Genomic DNA, 24,543 nt, shown 5'->3' with positions numbered 1-24,543 from the left:
ACAAAAAACTAAAAGTCATTACAAAAGTGATAACAAATTTTGATCTTCAAAATATTTTTCGTAACAATTTAAACTTTTGTGTCATAATATTTTGTTACAAAATACTACTTACTTTTGTAACATTTTTTATTCTTAGTTACAAAAATAGAAAATTCATTATAAAATATTTAATTAAATAATTGATATATCAATTAATTTTCTAAACATGCTAACTCACTACTAGAAAATTAGTTATTACAGACGAATATTTCCGACGAATTTTATCCCACGGAAATACAGACGGAATTTCAGAGGGATTTTTTGTCGGAAAATAAAAAAAATGAATTAGCATAAATTACAGACGGAAAAGAGAATCCGTCGATAATTCCGTCGGAAAAATTATTTTTTTTTCGTGGGAAATGATTACAGACGAAAAATTCGTCTGTAATTAAAGAAACAAAAATGCTATATTTTATTAAATTATTACAGACGAAAAATCCGTCTGTAATTTAAAATTTTTCGTTGGAAATATTAGAATAAGAGTTTAATTCTCGTTCCTCTCTTCATTTCTCATAACACCCCATCCTTCGCGGGCTCCTCACCCATCCCCTCCAAATCCTTCATCGGCGGCACCTCTCGCCGTTGCACCGCCGTTGCCCGAAGCTCCATCAGACCCCTTTCCCAATCTCTCCATTACACCCGGTCACCAGTCTCTCTCTTTCATCTTCGACGCCGATTAATTTCGCCACCCTCTCGACACCGTTTTCTGTCGCTGCTCATTGAAGCTCGTCAGCGTCGTCGCCGCTTCTACCTTTTCTTCTCGTCGCGGTTAGTTTAGGTAGGCTCCGTCGTCCCTTCCGATAACATTGATTCTCTTGCCATTGTATTTGACTATTTGTTCTGTTATGAAAACAATTTAGGGTTTTGTTACAGACACAGAGATGGCAAGCTTTATGTGAAGGAACTCCAATTTGTTGAGCATTGAATTGAATCAGATTGGGTATATTTTGGAATGGACTTTGTTGAATATGCATTCTACCTGTTTGTTGTTTTGTCTATTTCTGACTTTCTGTTGTTGTTATTGTCTCTTTGGGGTTAGCCTCATTCTTCTGACTTTCTGATTGTATTGTATCATTCAATTTTGTTAGGTCATAGCACATGGCATCATGGCTTTGATCTTTTGGTACCTTGCTAATTCTGTAGATTTAAAGAGCAAAGATGCTTCCCAATCCTTTTATATGTTTATCTTTAAGGTATGCAATTACTACTTTACACTATAAAGTGATACGAGAAATTAATTTTCTAGCTAAATCCAAAATATTTCATGATGGAATTTATATGATAACTTGACCCTGTATTTTTAATACATTAATATTTACAAGATAATAAGATCCTTTTATGTAACTACTCAATCAATTACTTTATTATGTGATTGATGATAATATCCAAAAGAGAACTATGATGCCATTGAAAAGTCAATGTTGACCAAAGTTATGAATGCTTGTGAATATAAGTTACATTATTGCTAATAATTCATATATTTTATTTTATTTTATTTGTTCAGCTTCTTTGTGTGGAGAACATCCTTATACTTTTCGTGAGATGAAGATGCAGATGAATTATTCATATAATAAATAGTGCAAAATTTTCTGCTACATATCGTGGTTCAATAAATAATTTTGTATCTTGCATTGCAATACTACATGTTTATGGAACAAATCAGTGTTACACGGTTTGAATTAAGATCATGTAATCTCTAAGCTAAATAAATCACATCTAAAACTTCAATTTGGAAATTCTTTCTAAAAACCAAATAATCACACTTAGCTAGAGTTCGAATTCATGTGAAGCTAAGTCTTATATGATCTAACCTTTGTTTGTAGGCTGGTTATAGACACATAGACACTGCTGCACAGTATGGAGTCCAAGAAGATGTATGTTAATTACTACTACGAATTTTTCAGTTCATTCATATATTGGATCTTGGTTGTCATCAATATCTATCTATTTACAGGTTGGACATGGACTTCAATCTGCTATGATAGCAGGAGTGGATAGGAAGGATCTCTTTGTCACCTCCAAATTATGGTATATATATATAAAATTGCCACCACTTTGTTTTATTAAGTGAAATTATTTACATTACATTAGGTGTTATTTATAGGAATGTGTTGACCAAATTAAGAAAACTTTGGTTGAAGTAATTGCAAAAATTTTACAAATCCCAAAACTTTTTTAATTACAATGTTACATGAAAATAACATCACTTTTATTCAAGTTCTCAGGACTTTGTGTGTGTAAAATTATAAAATTTGTAGGTGCACTGACTTGACCCCTGAAAGGGTTAGACCTGCCCTTAACAACACCCTTCAAGAACTCCAACTTGACTACCTTGATCTTTACTTGGTAATAATTAAGCTTCTATTGTTGCAAGTGATTTGATCAAATTTAAGGGATGAAGAAGAGTATAAGTATATAATATTAACAATAAATTTGTGTGTTGATTTTATAAAAATAATACTCTAACACACTCTCTTTCTCTCTCTCTCTCTCTCATTGCACAGTAGTTGATTATTAGAAGACTAATTTGTGTGTTTGCTCAGAGATATATTATGTTGTATTTAACTTGTTGATCTACAGATATATTATGATCACTAAGTGCTTCTTGATTATTTAATTTCAAAGGATACTGGAATAAGCTGTGCTAAATATCTTTTGAGGTATTTTAAATTTTGTCGTCAATCACATTACTTTCTCTTTCCTTGGTTTTAAATAAAATAGTTAGAAAAAGTTTTTATTGTTGTTGTAATTATTAATAACCAGGCAAAGATATAATCAAATCTTGTTGTGGTGACTGGTCTCCATGATTTTGTGGTGACTGCAGGTACATGATTTTCATATCTTATTTTCAAAGGCAAAAAAAAAAAAAAATACTTTCTACTGATTCAGGTAAAGACTTTGAAGGCTTTAATAAAAAGAATAATACTACTAATGTTCCATTATGGCCCTTTCCTTGTTGTATATAAAGGGGTAAGGCTGGTGGATCCTGAGGCATAACACCCCTTACTTCTCCTATAGAAGCTTCAATATCTGATCTGATCTTCCATTAATTTAATTTGTAGCATAATGAGTGCTCTCCCCATAACACAAGAGAAATTAATCCCAGATGCCACCATAGGGGCCACATCTACACGGACAAGGAGTTCCATCTTCACCTGCTGTAAGCTATGATATTTTCTGAGATCATAGGTATTTTTGAGATCATAGAGGACCACAAGGATAACTCTTTCTACCCCTGATGAGGTGTGTCCCGTTTAGCTGGTTTCGAGAGGTACTTCCTTCTTATTTCAATTTCATTTTTATCAATCATTTCCATGAATTTGAACTTCAATTATACGTGTTATTTTCTTCTTGGCAGTCACGCAATTCTTATCTATCTTGCTTCTGCCTTTCCTAGTATTGCTGATCATTGGTTGGTATTATCCCCTTTTCACTTATTTAATCATAATAATTTTCTTATGACTCCACAGATATGTGAATGACCACAGTGTTAGGTACTTAGTTGTCACATTTGCGTCACTTATTTAATTGCATAGGTGGGAGGTCAAGCTGGAAGATTTAGCAATGGCCTTAGGCCTTGTTGGAAATATTTGCATGATGTTTCTGTTCTTTCTAGTATTAAGAGTGTCTTTGCTTTTGCAGTTCATTGGCCTAACTTTAGAGGGAAGTATCAAGTACCACATCTAGCTAGGACCACTGCAATAGTACTCTTCACAGCCCATGGACTTTGCTACATTATCTTTTGGGACAACACTAATCAAATCTAAGAGGTAAATTCAATAAGCAACTTGTTCAATGCAAAGTCCTTTTTCAATCATAAACTATATAGGCTAACATTGTAAGAGCTTTCATTGTAGATGCTCATGTGGAATAAAGTTGGCGTCTCAAATGTGGCTGGAGAAGTAGCTTTGCTAGCAGGATTAGCCATGTGGGCCACTAACTTACCTTTGATAAGGCAAAAACTTTATGAACTTTTTTCTACACTCATCAACTATACATAGTTTTTGTAGTCTTTTATGTACTATATGTAGGATTTTCTTCTTTCTGTGTGTTTCTTACAAGCTTTTACTTATTTTTGATCGATCGCTACCTCAGGTTCCTACAGTCCCAGCAAAAAATTTAGCTGGTTTCTACTCGCATCTTATCTTGTGAAACTATTGAACTGAATTTCTCCAAGAATCCAGGTGAATGACAAGTTCTATATCTGAATTTGTCTCCATTTCAAGCAACATAGTATTTATTTCAATTTCCTCTCATGTTGCTACAATAGGATTCAACTTTTCATATATATTGCTCTCACGGGGACACAGAAATTGTTGAGTTCTGATCAGTGCATATAGGTAGCTAATTTTAAATCTGCACCGTGATGTCATACAAATCATATAAATCATATAAATCATTGAGAAACTGTGTTGATCTTTTTTTCCACATATGTTGCAGTGCTCAAATATATTCTTGACAAAAGATCAAGATATACGATAATTGATTCTTTTGACTTCACATGTCATTTGGAACAGTCAATCACTATGTGCAGGACTTATTTTTACCCCCATCAAGCAATCAATCAGAATTCCTTTCCAGTCAAAATTTTGTTTAGAAATGGGGTACATTACACTCAACCTCATCATTATATAGTAAAAATAAAAGCTCAATCATTCATTACTCTTTTTCTTTGTTATTCTTTTTGTAAACTTTTGCATACTAGCTTTACAGGAGTTTGCTGAGAGGAAGGACAATGGGAAGATGGCTGAAGGATCAAAAGGAGAGAAAAAAGCAGGAAATTAGGACTCATAATGCTCAGTTGCATGCTGCAGTATTCGTGGCAGGCATAGCTGCTGCCGTTGCGGCCATTGCAGCTTTAATAGAGTGTAAATTGTAGAATCAATAGAGTGTACATAGCAGCCATAAGAAAGTGTACATAGCTTCCATAAAGTTCTACACTTACCATATGAGTGGTCTCTAGCTTAGCTTGCATTGTTCAAGAAATTTTAGAAAATTCTAAGGATACTACTCTACTAATGTTTGTGAGATATGGATGTAATTTTTAGTCCATTTGGATGTATAACTGTATATTATTGAATAAGTAGAGTTATATGCAAAGAAATATTATATAGATAATCTATTTTTTATATATCTCAAAGAAGAAAAAAATAATATATAATTTATATGAGTTGAGTTGAGTTTTTTTTTATATTTATTTTGTATGAAAACAAGTTTATTTTGTAATTAGAAAAATAAAAAAAATTATATTTTACCTCACTGACGGATTTACAGACAGATTTTCTGTCTGTAATCAGAACGTGGGATGATTTTCCAAAGTTCAAATTACAGACAGAAAATTCGTCGGAAAATCCGTCTGTAATTACAGACGGAAAATCCGTCTGAAAATTCGTCTGTAATTACAGACGGAAAATCCGTCGGAAAGTTCGTCGCCTTTGGGAAATGGATAGAAAATTTACAGAGGGAAAATCCGTCGGTAAGTGGTAAAAATCCGTCTGTAATTTTTCGACGGAAAAAAATTCGTTGGTAAATAATTTCCGACGGGGCTTTTACAGAGAGACAAAATCCGTCGGTAATTTCGTCGGTAACCAAAAATCTGTCTGTAATAAAGACCAAATTTGTCTGTAAATCTATCTGTATTAATCCATTTTCTAGTTGTGACTTAACATTTATATAATATATAATCATATAGATAATTAGAATATTTTACATGTCATTAATATTTTTTTACAATAAAATAAGTTCTACAAATTCAACTAAACACAACTTTTTCCTAACATAAAATTGTATCATATCGGATTCATAATTCTTGATTCTTCTAGCATATTTCAGTCAATATAAAGTCTAGCATGTTGTCATCAATTTTGTACCCCTGCAAATATGAGCAATAAAAACCAAAATTAAAAAACCACATATAACACTATCTTCATCAGAGTAAAAATAAAATTAGAACTTACAAGTTAAAATTAACTAATTCTTTAAGAATCTATTCTCAAAGTTTAAAACTAGTCAATCAAAAATGAGAATTATCAAAAATTGACAATTCAATATATAAACTCGGCCTAATTAATCATAATTCAATTCATTAAATTTACATAAGTATCAATTGTCTAAAAATCACTACAAAGTACACACTACAAAAAAAGAGTTTAAAATGGCATTTATATTACAACGGTTTTAAAGAACCGCCATAATATTCAGGTATTATGGCATGTTATGTTGTTGCTATAATTAAGTTTTCAAAAATTGCATTTTTGGTGATTTAGGCAGTTTTCAACCGCCATTATCGAAGTCATTATTAAAAAAAAAGGCCCAAACCCAAGAAAAACTCAAATGCTGTTCTAGAACTGGTGAAAGTGAAACCCTACAAAAGTGAAGCTGCTCCAATGATCTTCTCAGCAGCGCTCTCCAGCGACTGAAACCGAAAACGACGATCTGCGTGATGATCTTCTCCAGTGCTGCTCCGGTGACGATCTTTTCAGTGGCATTCTCCGACGAATCGATGCTTTTAGTTTTCACTCTCTTCTGGCTGTTCCTTGAGCTGTCTTTTTAGTTCATTTTTTTTCTGTTTTTGACTTTTCTTTTTCTTCACTCTTGGTGAAATTGAAGTTTTGGTTGTTGATCTATGATGAACAGAAACGGTGATTCTGGATCGAGGAGTTAGGGTTTTGATTGAGAGCGATGGGGAGAGGGAAGATCGTGAGAAGGAGGATCGATAATTCCACGAGCAGGAAAGTGACGTTCTCGAAGCGAAGGAACGGTTTGTTGAAGAAGGCGAAGGAGCTTGCAATTTTGTGCGATGCTGAGGTTGGAGTTATAATCTTTTCCAGCACTAACTCTATGATTTCTCCAGTACCAGGTACTCACGATCCTCGCTCTAATAAGCTCTTATATTAGATAGATCTTTTCTTTTTTGTGACTTCTCCGTCGATCTTTTCATTTTTTGCTCGCTTTGTCTTTAATGTTGACTGCTCTATACGTTTGTTTCTCTTTCACAATGACTGCATTGTTGATTCGTTGCTTATGAGAATGGCAGTTTAGGCCTTTTTTATTCTTTTTCTTTTTTCCCCTTTCTTGCCTTTTTGTGAACGGGTTTGAATACGAAGATTGACATATATAATGCTAAGTCAAATAATTGTCTAACTGTAATTATTTAGATTTTCTTTATTTAAAAAAATAAATGTATTCTCGTTGCTGTGTGAATGGATGCTTATGTTGTGTTTGATAAAATGACAGGGTTCAATTATAGCTATTACTATGGTTGTTATTATACTGAGGCAGGACCTAGATTTTACTCGTTTGCAAGCTCATGTAAACTCTGCTGGCAGACTCGTACATGCATTGAACTTGTTATGTTAACAATTTCATCACAAATATAGTTGTTACTATGCTCAACCTGCTTCCTAATATTTATAATGACGATGCTCTTGATTTTTCTGTATTTTTTAGTTCACGTTTATATTGTTTTGATAAGTTTCTTCTTTATAGGCATGAGTCTTCAGATTTAATTATAAGTTCTTTTTTAATTTTATGGCAAGTTCTACTACTAGTAATGTCTTTCCTCCCTGCTACTTCCATTTTGTAATTTACTTTAAGGATGTCTTGTGATTGAAAATTAATTCACGTTTATATGGACTGATGTTGGGGAGTGAAAGGGATGTCTTGTGATTGAAAATTAATAATAATTTTCCTTTCTTATTATTTGATTTGATATGTTGTTAACTAGGTAAGTGCTAAATCTAAAGTATGCTTCAACTATTTTGTTTGAAGTGATTAACTGATTTGTATATATTTTTATGTGTGGAGAATCTTAGTTTACATGTGATAGATAAGATAATGTCATTGATAATGAACAAAAGGAAACAAAAAAAAAAGGTGTTGGCTTTGTTTGTGTTGCAGCTATCTAAGGGTGTCTTTTAGTATCTTATTATCTTCTTTCTATTTGTCTTTAGCATGTACTTTGTGTCAATATCTAAATGTGTTTGATGTAATATGCTTATATTCAATAGGTAAAGAAAATGTGTCCAAATGATCCCGATGCAACAAAGAAATTGAAGGAATGTGAAAAGGTAGTTATGAAACTTAAATTTGAAGAAGCCATTACTGCATCAGAGTCTCAAAGGCGTTCAATAGCTGAATCTATTCGCAGAATGCTTCTATGTTTTCTGATCGTTACTGTCCTCTCTATTCTACTGTGAAACTTCTTGATTGTGGTTCCATGTGAGCTTTTTGAAGTGGCTATTTTTGTTATTTTTTGCATGTTCTTTTTTCTGTCTAATTGTGTGTTAGTAGGTAATCTTTTGTCTTCTATTTGATTCCAGTAAGTTGGGTTTCTCGTTTAAAAAGTGATGCTTCATGGTTTCAATGCAGAAAGTGGAAGCCAGCTCTAGCTACATTCACCCATCCATCGAGAGGCTACTACAGTTTCAAGAAAGAAGTTTACTGGTCTACATCAATTTTTGCCAATTCTTTTTTTCTTATAATTTAATCAACAATGTGGCAAAGAGGTTGCCGCAGGAGATTGATGCAGCGAATCAGCGAAGGTGGGACTCTGTGATTGTTAATCGATATCTGCATGATCTTTGGGACTCTGATTTTAAAGGAATAAGTTGCTTGTTCTTTTGTAATTTATCTATATATTGACTTGTTCTGTTTATTTATTCCAATTACAGTAAAACATGATTTTTTTCTTCTCCTTGGCTTCCGCAAGATTCCTTGAAGACTAAAGCATCCTCTTCGCAGCACATGTTAGCTTAACATCTCTTCTTCCTTTTGATTTTCCTTTTCTGCACTTATACTTTTATGTGGTCAGATTATAAAATTTTCCTTTTCTGCACTTGTACTTTTATGTGGTAAGATCATGGAATTGGATTCATCACTCATTCATGGTGGACTTTAGTACCTTGCGGCTCAGTTCTACTACTATTACTTTCTGCACTGTCAAAAATCCAAAAAGATGATTTCATATATTGTGACACCAAGTCAAAGCTGTGCTGTTTGTATATATAATCCTATATACATATTCAGTTTCAATTATGCTGTTCAGTGTTCAGTGATGAAAAAGTTTTGGCTCCTATTCTTTTTCTTGTACACAGATTTCCTGACTCAATTTTTCAAAGCAATTTTTATTTTTTTTAACTAGTATCTTAAATCACAGGCTACTTTTATATTTATATGTATCTATATCTTGATCTATACATTTTGCTACTTTTCAGTGTAAAGAGATCATGAATTTTGTGGTAGCACCAAGCTGAACAAATTATTTTCACTTTAATCAGGTGAGAATATAATATGATTAACACTTAATTAGTTATCTAATTCTAGTATTGTTCATCATTTTCACTTTTACCTGGTTTTCTTTATCTTATATATGTTTGAAGAGCATTATTTTCTTATCTATTATATATGTTGTCTAAAAATTTAGTGACTGGTGTGATATGAGTTTGGAACTGGAAGAATTATTGAATCTGATCTTCTCTTCTTGGTAAGCCACATCTAAAATCTTTGTTCATCACTGACCCTATAGAATGCTACGCTATCTATATCTCTTTTTAAGGGGCTTAATCTTCTTTAAATGTTGAAATCTCAAACCTTTATAAACCATGATGATATTAATAAGGACTATAAATTACCTTTATAAACCTCAGTGTATTCCTGTTGCTGTTGTTTTGAACTGGCTGATTCATCTGTTTCAAAAGATGATAAAGCCAAATTTCACCTGAAAACCATTGCTGAGCTTCTCATGTAAGATTGAGTTATTACTCCTATGTTAACCTGATTCTCAATTACTTTTAAGATGATTTTAGTTATACTGTATTATTCACCTGATCAGGTGTGATCTTGCTGGTTTGGAAGATGCATTAGTGAAGCGTGTGATGATCACCCCAGAGGAAGTTATTAAACGGAGTCTCAATCCGCAAAGCGCAGCAATAAGCAGAGATGGCTTGGCCAAAACAATATATTCTAGACTCTTTGACTGGTAATTAAAAAAAATAAAATCAAATTCTAGCTATTCAAAACCTGCTCCACTAATGTGTTTAATTTGTTAATAGGTTGGTGGACAAGATTAACAATTTGATCGGATGAGACGCGACTTCTAAATTTTTTATTGGAGTCCTTGATATCTATGGCTTTGGAAGCTTTAAAACCAACAGGTAATATGTAGGAAACATATTATTACCTTACAAACAGCTAGGAAATCATATAGGAAACTCCACGCATCAGGTCTTACCTTACAAACAGCTTTAAGGGCAGTGGCATCCCTTAAAGAGTTCAAGTTTAGAAAACAGACTAAAGTCTCAATCATTATTCAGGTATGTCCAAATATGGCAGGCTCGTTATAGGTGCCACAGAGCTTTTAAATATTACAAATGCAGATGAAAGGGGAAGATGGCCAGGAGAGAACTCAGGAAACTGAAAATGGTAAATTTTCTAGCTATGATTATGTATTAAGAATAATTAGTTGTGAATTTTGTAGTTTCAGTGAAACTAGTCTCACTTGGAGGAATAACCAACAAAAAGGGAAATAACTTCATGTTTGTTCATTCTTATTTTAAATACGTGGTTTATCCATCACCAAAAGATTCTATTTTTGATGTAGGCAAGTGGGAAAAGGTTGAGAGGATCAAGAAGAGGATGAAGAAGGGGAACAGATAAAATTCCAAGGGTTGGGTTGGATAGGTAATGTATAATAATATTGTAGGTTGCTGAATGATTCTTTCTAGATGGGTGGTTCCCTTGAGATTTTCCAGATTTGTGTTGGTAGGTAAGGTGTCTGGGTTTTGCTTCTGCAGAAAGAACAGGATGCGTTGTTTCATGCTCCTCATCAGGCAACAGTTACAATATCTCTTGGGAGGCACCATTGGATGACCCAGTGAAGCAAAGGATGCTTAAGGTTAAGGAGCCATTGAGTTTACTTATGACGTAATTGCAAGGAAGTGGAAGCATAACAAGAAATAAAGGATTTGCTCATGAATTTTGACAATATTTACCTTTGTTTAATTTAAAGCTCTTGAATTATGATGGATTCCATGACCGCATTATTCTATTGTTTAATTTAAAGAATAATGTTGGCATTAGGTGCTCCTCTTTTTTATCCAATCAAGTTTCCTTTGATTGTCTTCCAACCGACTTTACCCTTTCTTTGAATCTTTCCGTTACTTTTAAGAAATCTATTTCACAAATTTGTTGCTTGCTCAAAATTAAGCTGCAGGAGTAAAAGAAAACAGGTATAAGGAGGTCATAAGAAACTTGCAAGCTTGGTGTTCCTATTTAAAATAAGAATGAATAAACAACTTGAAAATATCACTTTAAATAGGTGGTTTCATTTTTATTTTAAAAAACATAAAATTATCATTATAATTAGGTATAAACGGCGGTTAGAAACTTCCATTTTAAACGAAAATGATGTCATTATACTTTGGTAAAAATGGCGGTTAGAAACCTCCATTTTAAACGAAAACGATGCCATTATACCCTGGTAAAAATGGCAGTTAGAAACCCCCATTTTAAAGGAAAATGATGCCATTATATCCGGTAAAAACGGCGGTTAGAAACCGCCATTTTAAACAAAAGATGCCACTATATCCTGGTAAAAACGGCGGTTATAACTGCCATTTTAAACAATATAAAAACCGCCGTTTTATGTGAAAATAATGGCGGTTAAAAACCACCATTTTAACCGTCAGAAAACCGCCGTATTATCCACTGGTTATTACGGCAGTTTTCAGAAAACCGCCGTAATAACCAGAATGGCGCCCAAAATTCCGGCGTTTCTTGGAGGCGCCATTTTTGGTAATAATGGCGGTTAGAACCGCCGTAATTTCCAAAAAAAAAAACCGCCATTTTAACCTTTTTTTTGTAGTGACAATTTCCACCAAAGTCCTCATAACAAATATACTTGACTTTTGGAAATAGTTTGGAAATAGAAAAGTATAGCAAGAATGGAAAAATAAAACCGAATAACAACTTGACAGCTAAGCCACACTATCTTGAACTTTCTTGACAGCTAAGCCACACTAATCCAGAGATCTCTTTTGCCACCTAATTTACTTTTATATGATTTTTTTAAAAATTGGCTACTGATTTAGTACACTTCAGAAAAACAGCAAGCAGTAACCAATTTAAAAAAATCATATAAAATCCATCTTTTGTTGGATTCTCCTAAATTTTGGTGTGGTTGAACTAGAATTACTCATCTTTCACCCAGTTTAAGTCCCAGAGAATTTTCACTTCTCTAGAAAAAGTTATGCCTCTTGAAATATGATTTTGTTTTAAGGAAAGGATGTTGTCACAGCAGTGAACAGCCCTGCTTCCAGAAAGCACAACTTTGCTTTCTCTACAAAACTTGAATTGTCCTAAAATTTGGACATAAAATACTAGACATCCTAATATTTTACCCCTTTTTGGTTTCACCTCCAAAGAGTTTCAGAGTATTGAGATATGTGGTTTTGAAGTTGCTGTTCCAGAATTCGGATAGCAATATTTCTGCAGAAAATGACCATTTTCTAAAAATCATATCTCCCAAACTACACATCGACAAATTCTGAAATTTTAGAGGAACAATCTAGACATATCAAATTTTTATGGAAAAATAATTTCACCCATTTTGAGTGGCTAGATTGCTCCCAGTTTTGTTCACAAAGTGCTGTCCGAAACTGCATAATTCTGCAACATGTAACCTTGGGTTTTGAGAGGTCAAAAATTGATTCCTAGCTTTTCATTAACTCTAACCTTGCATTCTAACTTTTTTTTTATCTATCGTGACTTGTTAAAAAAATTAAATTAGTCTCAAGTGCTCAGGATTAATAAATCACCATTTTTGGTCAGTTTTCACATTTAAGCATACTCATATGAAATCAACAAGTTCTGCATTACTCAACACAATCCAGCCACAAATCACTCAAACAATTCACATATATTATCATCAATTTACTGCATCATATATAACAAATAGTCCAATATCATCTCAAGTAATCATTAGCATGTATCATCAATTAATTCAATCATGAAACTTGGCTTTTAGCCTTTCAACAAATTCTGCACTCTAACAAACAGAATTTTCAGCATCATCATCATTTAATAAATCAAACAAATCATCATTCAATTAGTTTAAACCAAAAAAGTTTTCTAAAGTTGCAATAATCAAAATTCTATACACGCATCCTAATCACAGAAACTATACACGCATCCTTAATAAGAAATTCTAATCAAAATTCATAAATTTCAATAATCAAAATTTATAATCAGTACAATTTAACAATTCATAGTATTTTTTTCTTTGAAAATCTCTTTACAGGAATAATCACATTTTGTTTTACATGTATCTTCTTTTTGCTATCAATTCAGCTACATAACTTGGATGCAGATGGCTTTAAATATTAGTATTTACACAGCATCTCATCAATTTTAATTTCATATATATAATAAATCAATATATCATTCCATCCATCAGATTAACCATCATCTAAGTCTGGAATAAGACATGACTTAACATTTTTTTATATACATGAAAGGGTGTTTGGATGATTGACACTAACAGGAACTCAGGAAGAACAAAATCAATCAATATTATAAAGCCTTAATCAAAAACACTAACAGGAACTCAAGAAGAACAAAATCAGAACAATTCACTAACAAGAAGAGAAGAGAAGAAAATTTCAAATTTACCTAATCAGAACTTCTAATAACCAAATCCCAAATTTCAGAAGATAAGTAATCTTAATCAGAAATTTCAAATTTCCAATAATCAGAACCCTAAATCCCTAATCATAAATTCCAATAATCAAATCCCTAATCAGAAATTTTAATAACCAAATCCCTAATTAGAAATTCAAAACATATAATTTACCTGAACTAAACTTGAGCAGGGGCTAGAGAAGAGAAGAAGATCAGCGGAAGAAGCAGTCGTTGTCGCCGTCGTCCTTCAGGCCTTGAGGGTCAGAGAAGCTCCGTCGCTGTTTGCAGTTATTTGCCATCTGAAAGAACGCTTCTCCTCCAGAATTCCAGCAGCAGATCCGGCAAGACACAGCTCCACCAACGGCACCAGGATGCACGATGATGACGGCTTGGTGAGATGCGACAGTGGCAAAGCATGATGACAGTGGCGACGGCTTCGTGGTGGAGTTGCCCTTCACACACGCTCTCTCTCCTCTTCATGATTCTTCTCAGGCTACAGAACCGGCTTGATAGAAGGCAGAACGACGACTGGGCAGCGACGAATGGTAGACTCCAAGGTGGCGACGGCGCAGTGGCGCTGCGGACAGCCCTCCTTCCTCCCTTCTCTTCTCCTGGCGCGACTCTCTCTTCCCTCTTCCCTCTTCCGTTTCTTTCTTTCTTTCATATTTCTGTGTGTGGGTGTGTGGAACAGGTGACCCCCTGTGTGGCTGGGTGTATGTGCACGCTGAAGAGGGGTGGGGGTTCTAGGGTTAGGTTTTCCTAAGGGTTTGTAATTTTAATTAAATTAGGGAATACATTATTCATTAAAAATATAATTTAATCTCTTTAAATTACTTTAAAACATTAATTAAATTTTTAATTTGTTAATTAATTCTTAATAAATATTCTAATTTAAAATATAAGATGATATAATTAATTATAAAAATTAAAGTATTAAATTCTAAAATCTCAATTATTTAAATTAAATAGTATAATTTTTTTTACAACTACTAAGTCTTATAATTTAAATATAGAAAATTATTCAATAATTATAAAATTTAGTAAAATTTTTATTTTAATTACCAAAACTTGATTTAATTATTCTCAATGAAATAATTTTTGAAAATAAAATCGCTAATAAATAAATAAATTTGGAATCAACTCAAAATAGGATTTTTCAAAAGTTCTGTATCTTACATAAATAATTTTTTGAAAATAAAACCATGAATAACTATAATAAATCACAATACAAATAATTTATTATTTATTTTCTAACAATCGTAGATTTTATCGGCTTAATGATGAGTGTTAGATTAAGGTGGGTTTAGGACTAGTAGAGAGAGAAAAAAAACAGAGCTCTATATTTTATACTTAAGGGAGTTTTTCAAAATTTTATTTAAATGGACGAGGATGGCAAACAACAAAATAAAAAATAAAGGTGTGGGTTGGAATTAGAATTTTTATTTTTTTATATTTGTTTTTATTTTTAAATTTTAACTATTTTTATTTATGTTTAATAATTAATTTTTTTAATTTAAAAATTTAATTTTTAATCAACATTTAAGATTTAATTATTAGTAAAATCATATATTAATTTTATAAAAAATATAAAATAATATATACCATTTTTAAAAATAAATCATTTAATCTTTAATTCTTTTATAAAAAATAATTCTTTTAATTATCTTAGAGATTTTAATCATTTAATCATTTAATTCTTTTAATTATCTTAGAGATTTTAACATTTTAAAATAATTTTTTTACTTACAAAAATTTTTGTATTTTGTGACAAACAAATAACTTGTTACAAACAATATTGAATTTTGTGACAAATTAATTTTTTGTTACAAAATAATTGGAGTTTTTAAAACAAATGGACATTTTGTTACAAAATATTTTAAACTTTTGAAACAACTTCATCTTTTGTTACAAAATATTTTAAAATTTTGCAACAAAACAATGGTTCATTACAAAAGCCAATATAATTTGTAACAAAAAAATCAAGTCGTTACAAAATATCAAAACATTTTGTAACAAATTGTATTGTTGTTACAAAACATTATTATTATGTAACAGTTACTAATTTTTGTTACAAAAGAATAATTTTTTGTAACAATTTTAAATTTGTTACAAAGTTTTTGTTACAAATGTTCAATTTTCTTGTAGTGCTCGCGTCAAAGTTTAGAGTCGGCAAACCTTTTATTTTTTAAAAATAGTTTATAAAAATTAATTTTAAACATAATTTATAAAAATTATTTTTTAATAGATAATTTTTTAAAATTATAATATTCATGTTTAATAAATTAAATTAAAAATAAATTTTAATAAATATAAGTAATAATAATTATATTTAATAAAATAATTTTTAAAATTAAAAAATTATAAAAAACATAAATATTTTTTAAAAAATTTTTACTAAATAAAAAATATAAATACCTCTCTAAAAATTTTTACCGAATCAAACCAAAATAATAGGTTTATTGATCTTTAGATCTCCTTTAGCCACCAAAAAATGATTGTCTAGCTATTGATATGGCCAAAATTAGTTTGCTTATCAGTATTATTTACTAGAAAACTATAGACACTTTATGTCTTGGGTAAGTGATGTGGGGAAAACTTGTCTCTCAACAAATCTTCCTTCGACAAGTGTACCGAAGTTGTCGTCAAGTAAAAACTCACAATAGAGTGAGGTCGAATCCCACAGGGATTGATTGATCAAGCAACTTTAATTAGAAGAATGTTCTAGTTGAGCGAATCCAGAAATTGAGTTGAGAGTTGCAGAAAATAAAATGGCGGGAATGTAAATAACAGAAAAGTAAATGCTAGAATTAAAGGACTGGAAGTAAATGACTGAAAATAAATTGCAGAATTATAAATGGGAATGGGGGATTTGCTCATAAAAGTAAATCGCAGAAATTAAAGAGAATGGGTAAGATTAGAGATGGGGAGTTCATTGGGCTTAGGAGATGTTGCAATTCTCCGGATCAAGTTCATTTTCATCTCTTCCTCAATCAATGCACTCATTGATCTCCTTGGCAATCTTAAGTGATTGAATTGTAATTCCTTGCAATTCAATCTCTCAAATCTTGATCAATAGCCAATTTCTTGGTCAATTGCTCATGAGAAGAGATGAAGTATGGTCACTGATTATACCACATGCATTTCCCAAACCAAGTATTGAGAGGGTTACAGTCACATACCCATCCAAACCCAATTTGGTCCAGCATGAGAAAGCATTTCTAGCTTGATCTCTTCATTCCTCTTCCAAGGTTCAAAAGAGATCCAAGTTTGAATAGCTTCTCTTCCAAGATAACTACTCAATTGGATGAAGATCGAAAGCTTTCAAGTAAAATCAAGAGGAAAGATAGAAGAAGAACAATGAAAATTAGTATTGATCCATCAAATTACAACAGAGCTCCCTAACCCAATGAAAGGGGTTTAGTTGTTCATAGCTCTTGAAAATGAAAACAAAGATGGAGAATACATCATAAAACTAGAAATTGCAAAGAAAGTAAAATACAGAGAGTGGTTCTTCAGCCTCCAGAACTCCTTTACAATTCAAAGCTACTCCTATATATACTACTCTTCTCAGCTTCTAGTTCACTCTTCAAGTCTTGGGCCTTTGGATCTTGAGTTTGAAGCAGTTCCTTTCTTTATTTGGGCTTGGCTTTACTTGCAGAGAGAAAGTGCGGAGTGGGCAGAGACTTAAGCTCAGGGCGTAAGGAGTGTTAATCATTTAGTGAAAGTCCAAGTTCAGGAACGTTAGTGACACTTAACATTGTCACTAACATTCCAATGCACCCCTTTTGCCTCACGTTAAAACCCACGTTAACTAGGTTAACGTGGCTTTTAACGTTGCCTTGTCAACCTTCAAGAACGTTAGTGACACTCAACATTGTCACTAACGTTCCAGTGTGCCCCTTCTTGCTTCACGTTAAAGCTCACGTTAACTAGGTTAACGTGGCTTCTAACGTGGCCTTTGCCATCCTTCGAGAACGTTAGTGACATTCAACATTGTCACTAACGTTCCAATGTGTCCCTAGGTCTCACGTTGGAGTCTATGTTAACTAGGTTAACGTGGCTTCTAACGTGGCCATCTTTTAGCCATCCCAACGTTAGTGACAATGTTGAGTGTCACTAACGTTGGCTCATCCTTCATTTCTCATCGTTAGCTTCCACGTTAACCAAGTTAACGTGAAAGTTAACGTGACTCTTGGGGGTTGTGTGGTTGCTTCAACGTTAGTGACAATGTTGAGTGTCACTAACGTTGTCGACAACTCTTCATCCTCCACGTTAGTTCCCACGTTAACCAAGTTAACGTGGGAGTTAACGTGGTACTTTGCACCATAGGCCAACGTTAGTGACAATGTTGAGTGTCACTAACGTTGGCTTCTCTTCCCCCCTTTAACGTTAGAGGCCACGTTAACTAGTAACGTGGCCACTTATAAGTGATTGCCAACGTTAGTGACAATGTTGAGTGTCACTAACGTTGGCTCAACTTCTCTTCTCCACGTTAGAGTTCACGTTAACTTGGTTAACGTGACTCTCTAATGTGGGCATTGATGGATTTTTTGAGAGTGTTATTGGCAATCACTTTTCTCATTAATCTTGCAAGTTACCTCCCCTTTTCTTGCTTCTTTTTGGTCCTGAAATCAAGCAACAAAATGCATCAAAGCTCTAGTCTAAGTCATGAGTAATGCAACATAATATTTGTCACTAAACTTATGCAAAATCCTCATGAAATCATGTGAAATGCACAATGTATGCTTGAGTTAAGGCATAAGTGAATATTTACCCAAAACTAGCTTATTTCCTAAAGAAATGCATGAAACTAACCTAAAAACAGTAAAGAAAAGGTCAGTGAAACTGGCCAAGATGCCCTGGCATCACAACACCAAACTTAAAGCTTGCTTGTCCCTAAGCAAGTACTGGAACAAGAGAATGATGAATGGAATATCCAGAGGAATGAGTCATCCTTGTGGAAGTCATATTACTGATTTTATGGTGGTTTCATGCATAGCAACTTAGGTTCATTCTATTACTGGCTTTCAGACCTTTATTCTGTCCTAAAACACCCACTTTGTTCATATCCCATGAGACTTTTATTCATTGATCCTTTTATTGTTATTTCAAGGGTTATTTGTGTTATTTAGGCTAAGTGCTCTGTAAGGGGGCAACTCTTTAAAATAAGCTTTCAGCCAACACTCCCGAACCAGTTGGTTCAAGGTGCTAGGTGTTGAAGCACCCCTAAGGACTTACTCCCTCAAGTCTCTCCACCATACATACACACTACAGGCATTTAGTTTATTTATTTTCTTTTCTTGAGACCTTGGTGTCTAGCACCTCTTTGGGTTACTAAGTGTTCTGTAGTGAAGGGTACTCTTGATAGTGGACTTTCAGCTGATAATCCCGAGTTAGTTAATCCAAGTTACCAAGTGATAAGGCACCCCTAAGAGCTTATTCATCCAAGTAGATCCCTCACACAGGAGCACCACAGACACTTGCCTCAAGATTAAAACCATTGATGCCTAGCCTTATTGCTTACTCTTTTTCTTTTGTTTTTTTCACTTCCATTATTCTTTCCCTTTTCTCTTATTAGGATCTTGTCATATGCTCAGTCTCATGGGTATATCCAAAGTCAAGTATTCAGGATAGATAGTTGTCCTCCTAACCTTGTGGTTGAACCAACTTAGCTAACTTATGACTACCCCAAAGATTCATGAATGCACTTCCACAATATGAACTCCACTCCGGTCTTTTAAAAACATAATCCTTCTCTTCTTCAATTTGATTTAAAAAGGGACAAGCTTACAAGAAAGGGAAGTAATGATGAAGTGACATAAAGACCAGTGCACATAGACTCTCTTCAATACCAAAAACTAAAAATAACATGATTTGAAAAAGGTTTAAACATAACATGGAAGCAAGTTCTATTTCATACAAGATCTTCCTTATTTAAAACACAGAGAAAGATGGAACAAAGAAGGAACTCCACCACCTTTTACTGTTGTGGGTGTCCACGCTCTTTTCCTTGCTTGTCCTCCTTGTTTCCTCTTGCATTTCCTTGCATCCGTGCCAATCTTGCTTGCTTCCAATCCTTAAGTGCCTTCCTCACTGACCCATGACTCTCTTCCACCCTTTGTCTTTCCTTTCGTGCTAATTCATCCTTCATTTCATCATACTTGGCTATTCCTAGATGCAATATTGGCAGCTGTCCCACTAAGTAACTGAGCCTGGCTTGAGTATTTATCTGATGTCCTGTTTGACTCATGTAAACTCCTTCTGCGAATGCCCTTTGCTCGTCCAATAGTTCTGCCTGTTCTATTTGTCTTCGATGCATCTCATGTATGTGTGCCCCTTGATGTGCTTGGATGTTGATTAGCCTCTGAGTGGATTCTTGTCGCTCGTTTTGCCTTTGTTCCATCCTGTTGAATGCTTCTCCCCATTGTTGTCCTTGGCTTAGTTGCTGTTCCATCATTTGCCTTTGCCACTCATCTTGCTGCCCCATCATCTGTAATTGAAGCTCTTTCTGTGCTCCTTGGCTTTCCAAATATTGTCTAGATAAGCCATCAATGGCTTCCTGTAATTGGTGCATGTCCAAGGTCTGTGGTGCTTGTCCCTCTAAGACTTGTCCTTCAACTACTTGAGGAGCTGTCCTCTTTCTTTGCTTTCGTTGAGGCAGGGGGAGTGCTGCAGCATTCATCCTTCGGACCGTTATTGAAATGCCTTCCTTTATCCAAACGGGGTCCTCATCTTCAAAAACCACTCTAGCTTTCTTGCATATTCGGTAAATGGTGCTAGGGTAACCTAATGTTCCTCTTGAGTCGCTTTTCTCTGCCATCTTTCTAATTCCTTGAGCTATGATCTCATGAACTTTGATTTCTCCTCCCTTGAGTATACAATGCAACATTGTTGCTCTCTCGAGATTCACCTCCGAGTTGTTTGCAGCTGGGAGAATAGACCTCCTTACTAGCTCGAACCACCCCTTAGCTTCAGGAGTGAGATCTGTTCTCTTAATGAACTTTGGTTTATTTCCTGCACCCCTTTCCCAGTCAGCTCCTGGTACACAAAGGTCTAGTAAAAGCTGGTCATAGTTGGGGTTGTTGTCCAATCTTGAGTGGTAACTTTCTTCTTCAAATGGTATAGACCGTAGCTTCAATGCCCTCATTACACTCATGGGACCAAAATCCACCATTGTTCCTCTCACAAAGCTTGTATATGACTCATCTTTCTTATCATACCTGACTGCATTTGCATAAAATTCTCTTACGAGATTTGCATTCACCTTAGTGACCGGGTCAGTGAGGAGCTCCCATCTTCTCCTTTCTACCTTCTCTGTGATTTCGGGGCATTCAGTCTTCTTAACTTGAAATTCCAGCTCATAAATGATTTCCTTATCAACCATCCACCCGTATTGCAATGCATGATGCAAGCTTCTAAATCTCTTCTCATCATATGGGTGTTCTTCCATGGGTTCCTTCCCCTCCCTTCTCTTAGAACTTGAAGATGCCATGAATGATGATTTAATATGTGAAGGTGGTAAGGTTGTGGAGACTTTTGGTTGTTTAGGGTTTTATGGCAATGAGGAGAGTGAGGGGAGGAATGTTTATAATTGGATAGGGGGTGTATTGTACCGAAATGAAGAGTGGTGAAGGTGTGTGATGACAATGAAGGGTGGTATGGACAAGGGTTGTTTATATAGAGAAGTTGTGAGAGAATGGAGGGTGTAGATTGATGAAGTGGTCACTTGATGGACGGTTGGGGTTATGCATGGCTAGAAGACAAGGATCATCACTTTATGATGGGGATTGCTCGGTCTTCTAAGGGTCCCTTTTTTTAATGTTGCATGGCAACATTTTCCAACGTATTCCCTCTTTAGAACAAGTGTGTAACCCCTCTTCTTTAAGTGGCGAAATCTCCCCCCTCTAATTGTCCAATCAATCCCTTTTTATGCTTCTTTTCCTTTCCTATAAAGATTTGAAATAAGGAAATTAATAAAAAAATCAAGACTCTACGGCTAGAATAAAATGAAAGAAAGAATTTGATTGTTAGTTTATGAATTCCAACTAACTAACTAACTATTGGTGGGTCCTTATATGCATTTTGGTGGCACCATGGGGTGACACCAAACTTAGTTTGAAGCAATGTGATGAAAAATTTTGTTCAAAGCTTCCAAGACTAGCATGCATCTTGGTTTGCTTTGAACACCAAACTTGTTCTTCACTATATACTGCATGATAAAGACTTCACCAAGTGTTTGTCAAGTTTGGGTTGAAATCATAAAGATTGACTTATTCATTATCATCTGAAAGCATATAAAACATGGGTTGCCTCCCATGAAGCGCTTCTTTAGCGTCACTAGCTTGACGTTTTTCTTTCATCACGGTGGTTGGTAGTGCTTAAAGTCCTCCCCTCTTGCTGTGGACTTGTATCCATTGGTTGGATCAATGATCTCCACATGTTCCAGGGAAAGAACTCTGTTGATAGTGAAGACCTTAGGTAATTGAGATGGCACAGTAGGGAGATTAGGGGGAATATCTGGGAAGTAAGCCGAGACAACTCTATCCCCTGGAGAGAAGTCTTCCGTAGGGATCTTCTTGTTCCTCCATCTCCTTGGTACCTTCTTCTTTATTTCTTTTGAGGTTGCCTTCCCCTTGGTGACCTCTTTTCTCCAAGGAGTTGTGATGCTGTCTTCACCTGCCTCTAGAGGTTTGGGTTCCTCCAACTTTTCCTTGAGCTGTGGCAATTGCTGTTTTCCTTGTTTGTTAGTTAAGGGGGTCTCAGAACGAACTGGCTGTGCTTCAGTGCTTGTTTCCTCCTTTAGTGTCTCATTATCATTTGTGCTTAGTTCCTTGTCCTCTTGATCTGTTTCTTGTGAGAGTTTAAAAACATTGAAGCTGAGTCGTTCATCATGGATTCTCAATATTAGCTCCCCTTTCTCTACATCGATAAGTGCTCTGGCCGTAGCTAGAAATGGTCTTCCCAATATGATTGGGTGAGTGTGACTTTCTTCCATGTCCAGAATGACAAAGTCTGTTGGGAGAAAGTACTTCCCAACCTTTAGCAACACATTTTCCACCACTCCTATTGCTTGCTTTTGAGTTTTGTCAGCCAGTCTGATAATGACATCTGTAGGCATTATCTCATTGATCTGCAGCCTCTTCACCAGGGATAAGGGCAGTAAGTTGATGCTGGCCCCTAAATCGCATAGTGCTCTGTCGAACATATTTTCACCTATGGCACAAGGGATATGAAAACTTCCCGGGTCTCTTATTTTTGTAGGAAACTCAGGTTGAATAAGGGCACTACATTCCTTGTTCATCACTATAGTCTGCCCTCCCTTGAGTGAGCTTTTCCTGGGAAGAAGTTCCTTCATATACTTGATGAATGCAGGCATTTGTTGAATTTCCTTGATGAATGGTATGTTCACATGCAGAGATGCAAACAAGTCTAGGAACCTTGAGTATATTCTTTTTCCCACAGCACCATTGAGCAGTTGAGGGAATGGTGCATAGAGCTTCAGCAGCTCTTGTTGTGAGATTTCTGGTTCTTTGTGATCTCTATCCTCCTCCTTTGTTGAGTTGTCTTCAGGTTGTTTGCACATTTTGCCTTGCTTGTCTTCAATCTCTTGATCACTTGTAGTGACCATTTTGCAATCTTCCCATCTTACTTTCTTTGCTTCTCCCTTGGGGTTTTTCTCAGTGTCACTTGGGAAGCTATCAGTAGGTTTGGGAATCTTCTCAGCTAAATATCCCACCTGGAATTCATCTTCCTAATGGTTTCTCCCTGGCTCTTAATATTGGCTCGCACCTCCTCTTTGAACACCTTATTTTCTTGAATCTCTTGGAATATTCCTTCAAGTAAGGCTTCAATCTTAGAGAGCCTGTCATCAATTGATGAGTGGTTCAGAGTAGATGTGCTGTTTTGGTTTTGATAAGTATGTGGAGAAGTGTTGTTGTGGGGGTGTTGAGATGTCCTCTGGGTGAATTGTTGGTGAGCTGCATTGTTGTTGGAGTTGTAATGTCTCTGGTCTTGGTTTTGATCTTGCTCACTTCCACACCCAAAGTTCGGGTGATTTCTCCATCCAGGGTTGTAAGTCTTGGAGTATGGATAATAGTTTTTCCTTGGTGAATTCCCAATGTAGTTGGCTTGCTCCTGACTCCCTTCTGCTTCTTGGTTTACTCCTTCTTGTGTTGTTGATGAAGTGGAGATTGCTGCTACTTGGTTCATCTCTATCTTCTTGGTGAGGTCAGCCAGCTGCTGGGTAATGAGCTTGTTTTGGGCCAACAGAGCGTCTACATTGTTTAGCTCCATCACTCCTCTTGTGTTCCCTCTTTCGGAAGCATAGAAGTAGTCGTTTTCTGCTACTGTTTCAATAACATCTATGGCTTCCTCAATGGTATTCTTCTTGTTCAAGGACCCTCCAGATGAATGGTCTACTGCCTTCTTTGACTCATAAGAGAGCCCTTCATAGAAAATGTGCAGCTGGACCCATTCGTTTAACATGTCAGGTGGACACCTCCTTGTTAAGTCTTTGAACCTCTCCCATGCTTCATACAGAGTCTCACCATCCTGTTGCCTGAAGGTTTGAACCTCAGCTCTCAGCCTATTGATTCGTTGAGGAGGGTAGAATCTTGCTAAGAATTTATTCACCACATCCTCCCAAGTCGTCAAGCTCTCCCTGGGGAAGGATTCCAGCCACTTGGCTGCCTTGTCTCTGAGTGAGAAGGGAAATAAGAGCAATCTATAGGCGTCAGGATGAACACCATTAGATTTCACTGTGTCACATATTCTCAGGAAGGTGGTCAAATATTGGTTGGGATCTTCTTGAACACCTCCTCCAAACGA

At 35.0% G+C, this 24,543-nt stretch overlaps 2 protein-coding genes and 1 non-coding gene across 8 annotated transcripts; all 3 read left to right on the top strand.

Annotated features, from left to right (window-relative positions):
- Positions 1-549: 549 nt before the first annotated feature.
- LOC140180363 (aldose reductase-like) lies at positions 550-5,157 on the top strand. Its single transcript, XM_072220987.1, has 15 exons — positions 550-817; positions 900-979; positions 1,128-1,232; positions 1,863-1,913; positions 1,994-2,067; positions 2,298-2,385; positions 2,665-2,699; positions 2,864-2,928; positions 3,102-3,310; positions 3,398-3,451; positions 3,682-3,809; positions 3,897-3,994; positions 4,135-4,223; positions 4,557-4,643; positions 4,753-5,157. Exons 3-9 carry the CDS (start codon positions 1,146-1,148, stop codon positions 3,104-3,106), a joined length of 405 nt encoding a protein of 134 aa, XP_072077088.1. The 5' UTR covers positions 550-817; positions 900-979; positions 1,128-1,145; the 3' UTR covers positions 3,107-3,310; positions 3,398-3,451; positions 3,682-3,809; positions 3,897-3,994; positions 4,135-4,223; positions 4,557-4,643; positions 4,753-5,157.
- Positions 5,158-6,294: 1,137 nt separating this feature from the next.
- On the top strand, positions 6,295-11,165 carry LOC112754731 (myosin-16-like). Of its 6 annotated transcripts, none has more exons than XM_072220986.1 (12): positions 6,346-6,505; positions 6,676-6,898; positions 8,049-8,108; positions 8,410-8,582; positions 8,712-8,786; positions 9,255-9,317; positions 9,464-9,523; positions 9,872-10,018; positions 10,092-10,193; positions 10,353-10,461; positions 10,640-10,719; positions 10,833-11,165. In XM_072220986.1, the coding sequence occupies exons 7-9, from the start codon at positions 9,477-9,479 to the stop codon at positions 10,123-10,125; spliced, it is 228 nt and encodes a 75-aa protein (XP_072077087.1). In that variant the 5' UTR covers positions 6,346-6,505; positions 6,676-6,898; positions 8,049-8,108; positions 8,410-8,582; positions 8,712-8,786; positions 9,255-9,317; positions 9,464-9,476; the 3' UTR covers positions 10,126-10,193; positions 10,353-10,461; positions 10,640-10,719; positions 10,833-11,165. The 6 variants fall into 6 exon arrangements, with proteins under 6 accessions (XP_072077082.1, XP_072077083.1, XP_072077085.1 ...); XM_072220983.1 differs by adding an exon at positions 8,189-8,259 and having other exon boundaries at positions 6,378-6,898; XM_072220984.1 differs by having other exon boundaries at positions 6,296-6,898; positions 10,805-11,165.
- A 13,034-nt stretch (positions 11,166-24,199) lies between these two features.
- On the top strand, positions 24,200-24,303 carry LOC112760206 (small nucleolar RNA R71). The gene has a single exon (XR_003180658.1). It is a non-coding gene; the product is annotated as a small nucleolar RNA R71 (small nucleolar RNA).
- Positions 24,304-24,543: the final 240 nt, after the last annotated feature.

This window comes from Arachis hypogaea, chromosome 16 (genome assembly GCF_003086295.3).
Source record: "Arachis hypogaea cultivar Tifrunner chromosome 16, arahy.Tifrunner.gnm2.J5K5, whole genome shotgun sequence".
NCBI classification, from domain to species: Eukaryota; Viridiplantae; Streptophyta; class Magnoliopsida; order Fabales; family Fabaceae; genus Arachis; species Arachis hypogaea.
Note: the sequence above shows the minus strand (reverse complement) of the source record. Positions and strands in the feature narration are given on the sequence as shown.

Coding starts and splice junctions, on each gene's coding strand:
- LOC140180363 (XM_072220987.1), top strand. CDS start 1,146: ATGGCTTTGATCTTTTGGTACCTTGCTAATTCTGTAGATTTAAAGAGC. Junction 1,914..1,993: donor AGTATGGAGTCCAAGAAGAT/GTATGTTAATTA, acceptor ATCTATTTACAG/GTTGGACATGGACTTCAATC. Junction 2,700..2,863: donor TGTGCTAAATATCTTTTGAG/GTATTTTAAATT, acceptor TGGTGACTGCAG/GTACATGATTTTCATATCTT.
- LOC112754731 (XM_072220981.1), top strand. CDS start 9,477: ATGAGTTTGGAACTGGAAGAATTATTGAATCTGATCTTCTCTTCTTG. Junction 9,524..9,871: donor AATCTGATCTTCTCTTCTTG/GTAAGCCACATC, acceptor TCACCTGATCAG/GTGTGATCTTGCTGGTTTGG. Junction 10,019..10,091: donor TATTCTAGACTCTTTGACTG/GTAATTAAAAAA, acceptor ATTTGTTAATAG/GTTGGTGGACAAGATTAACA.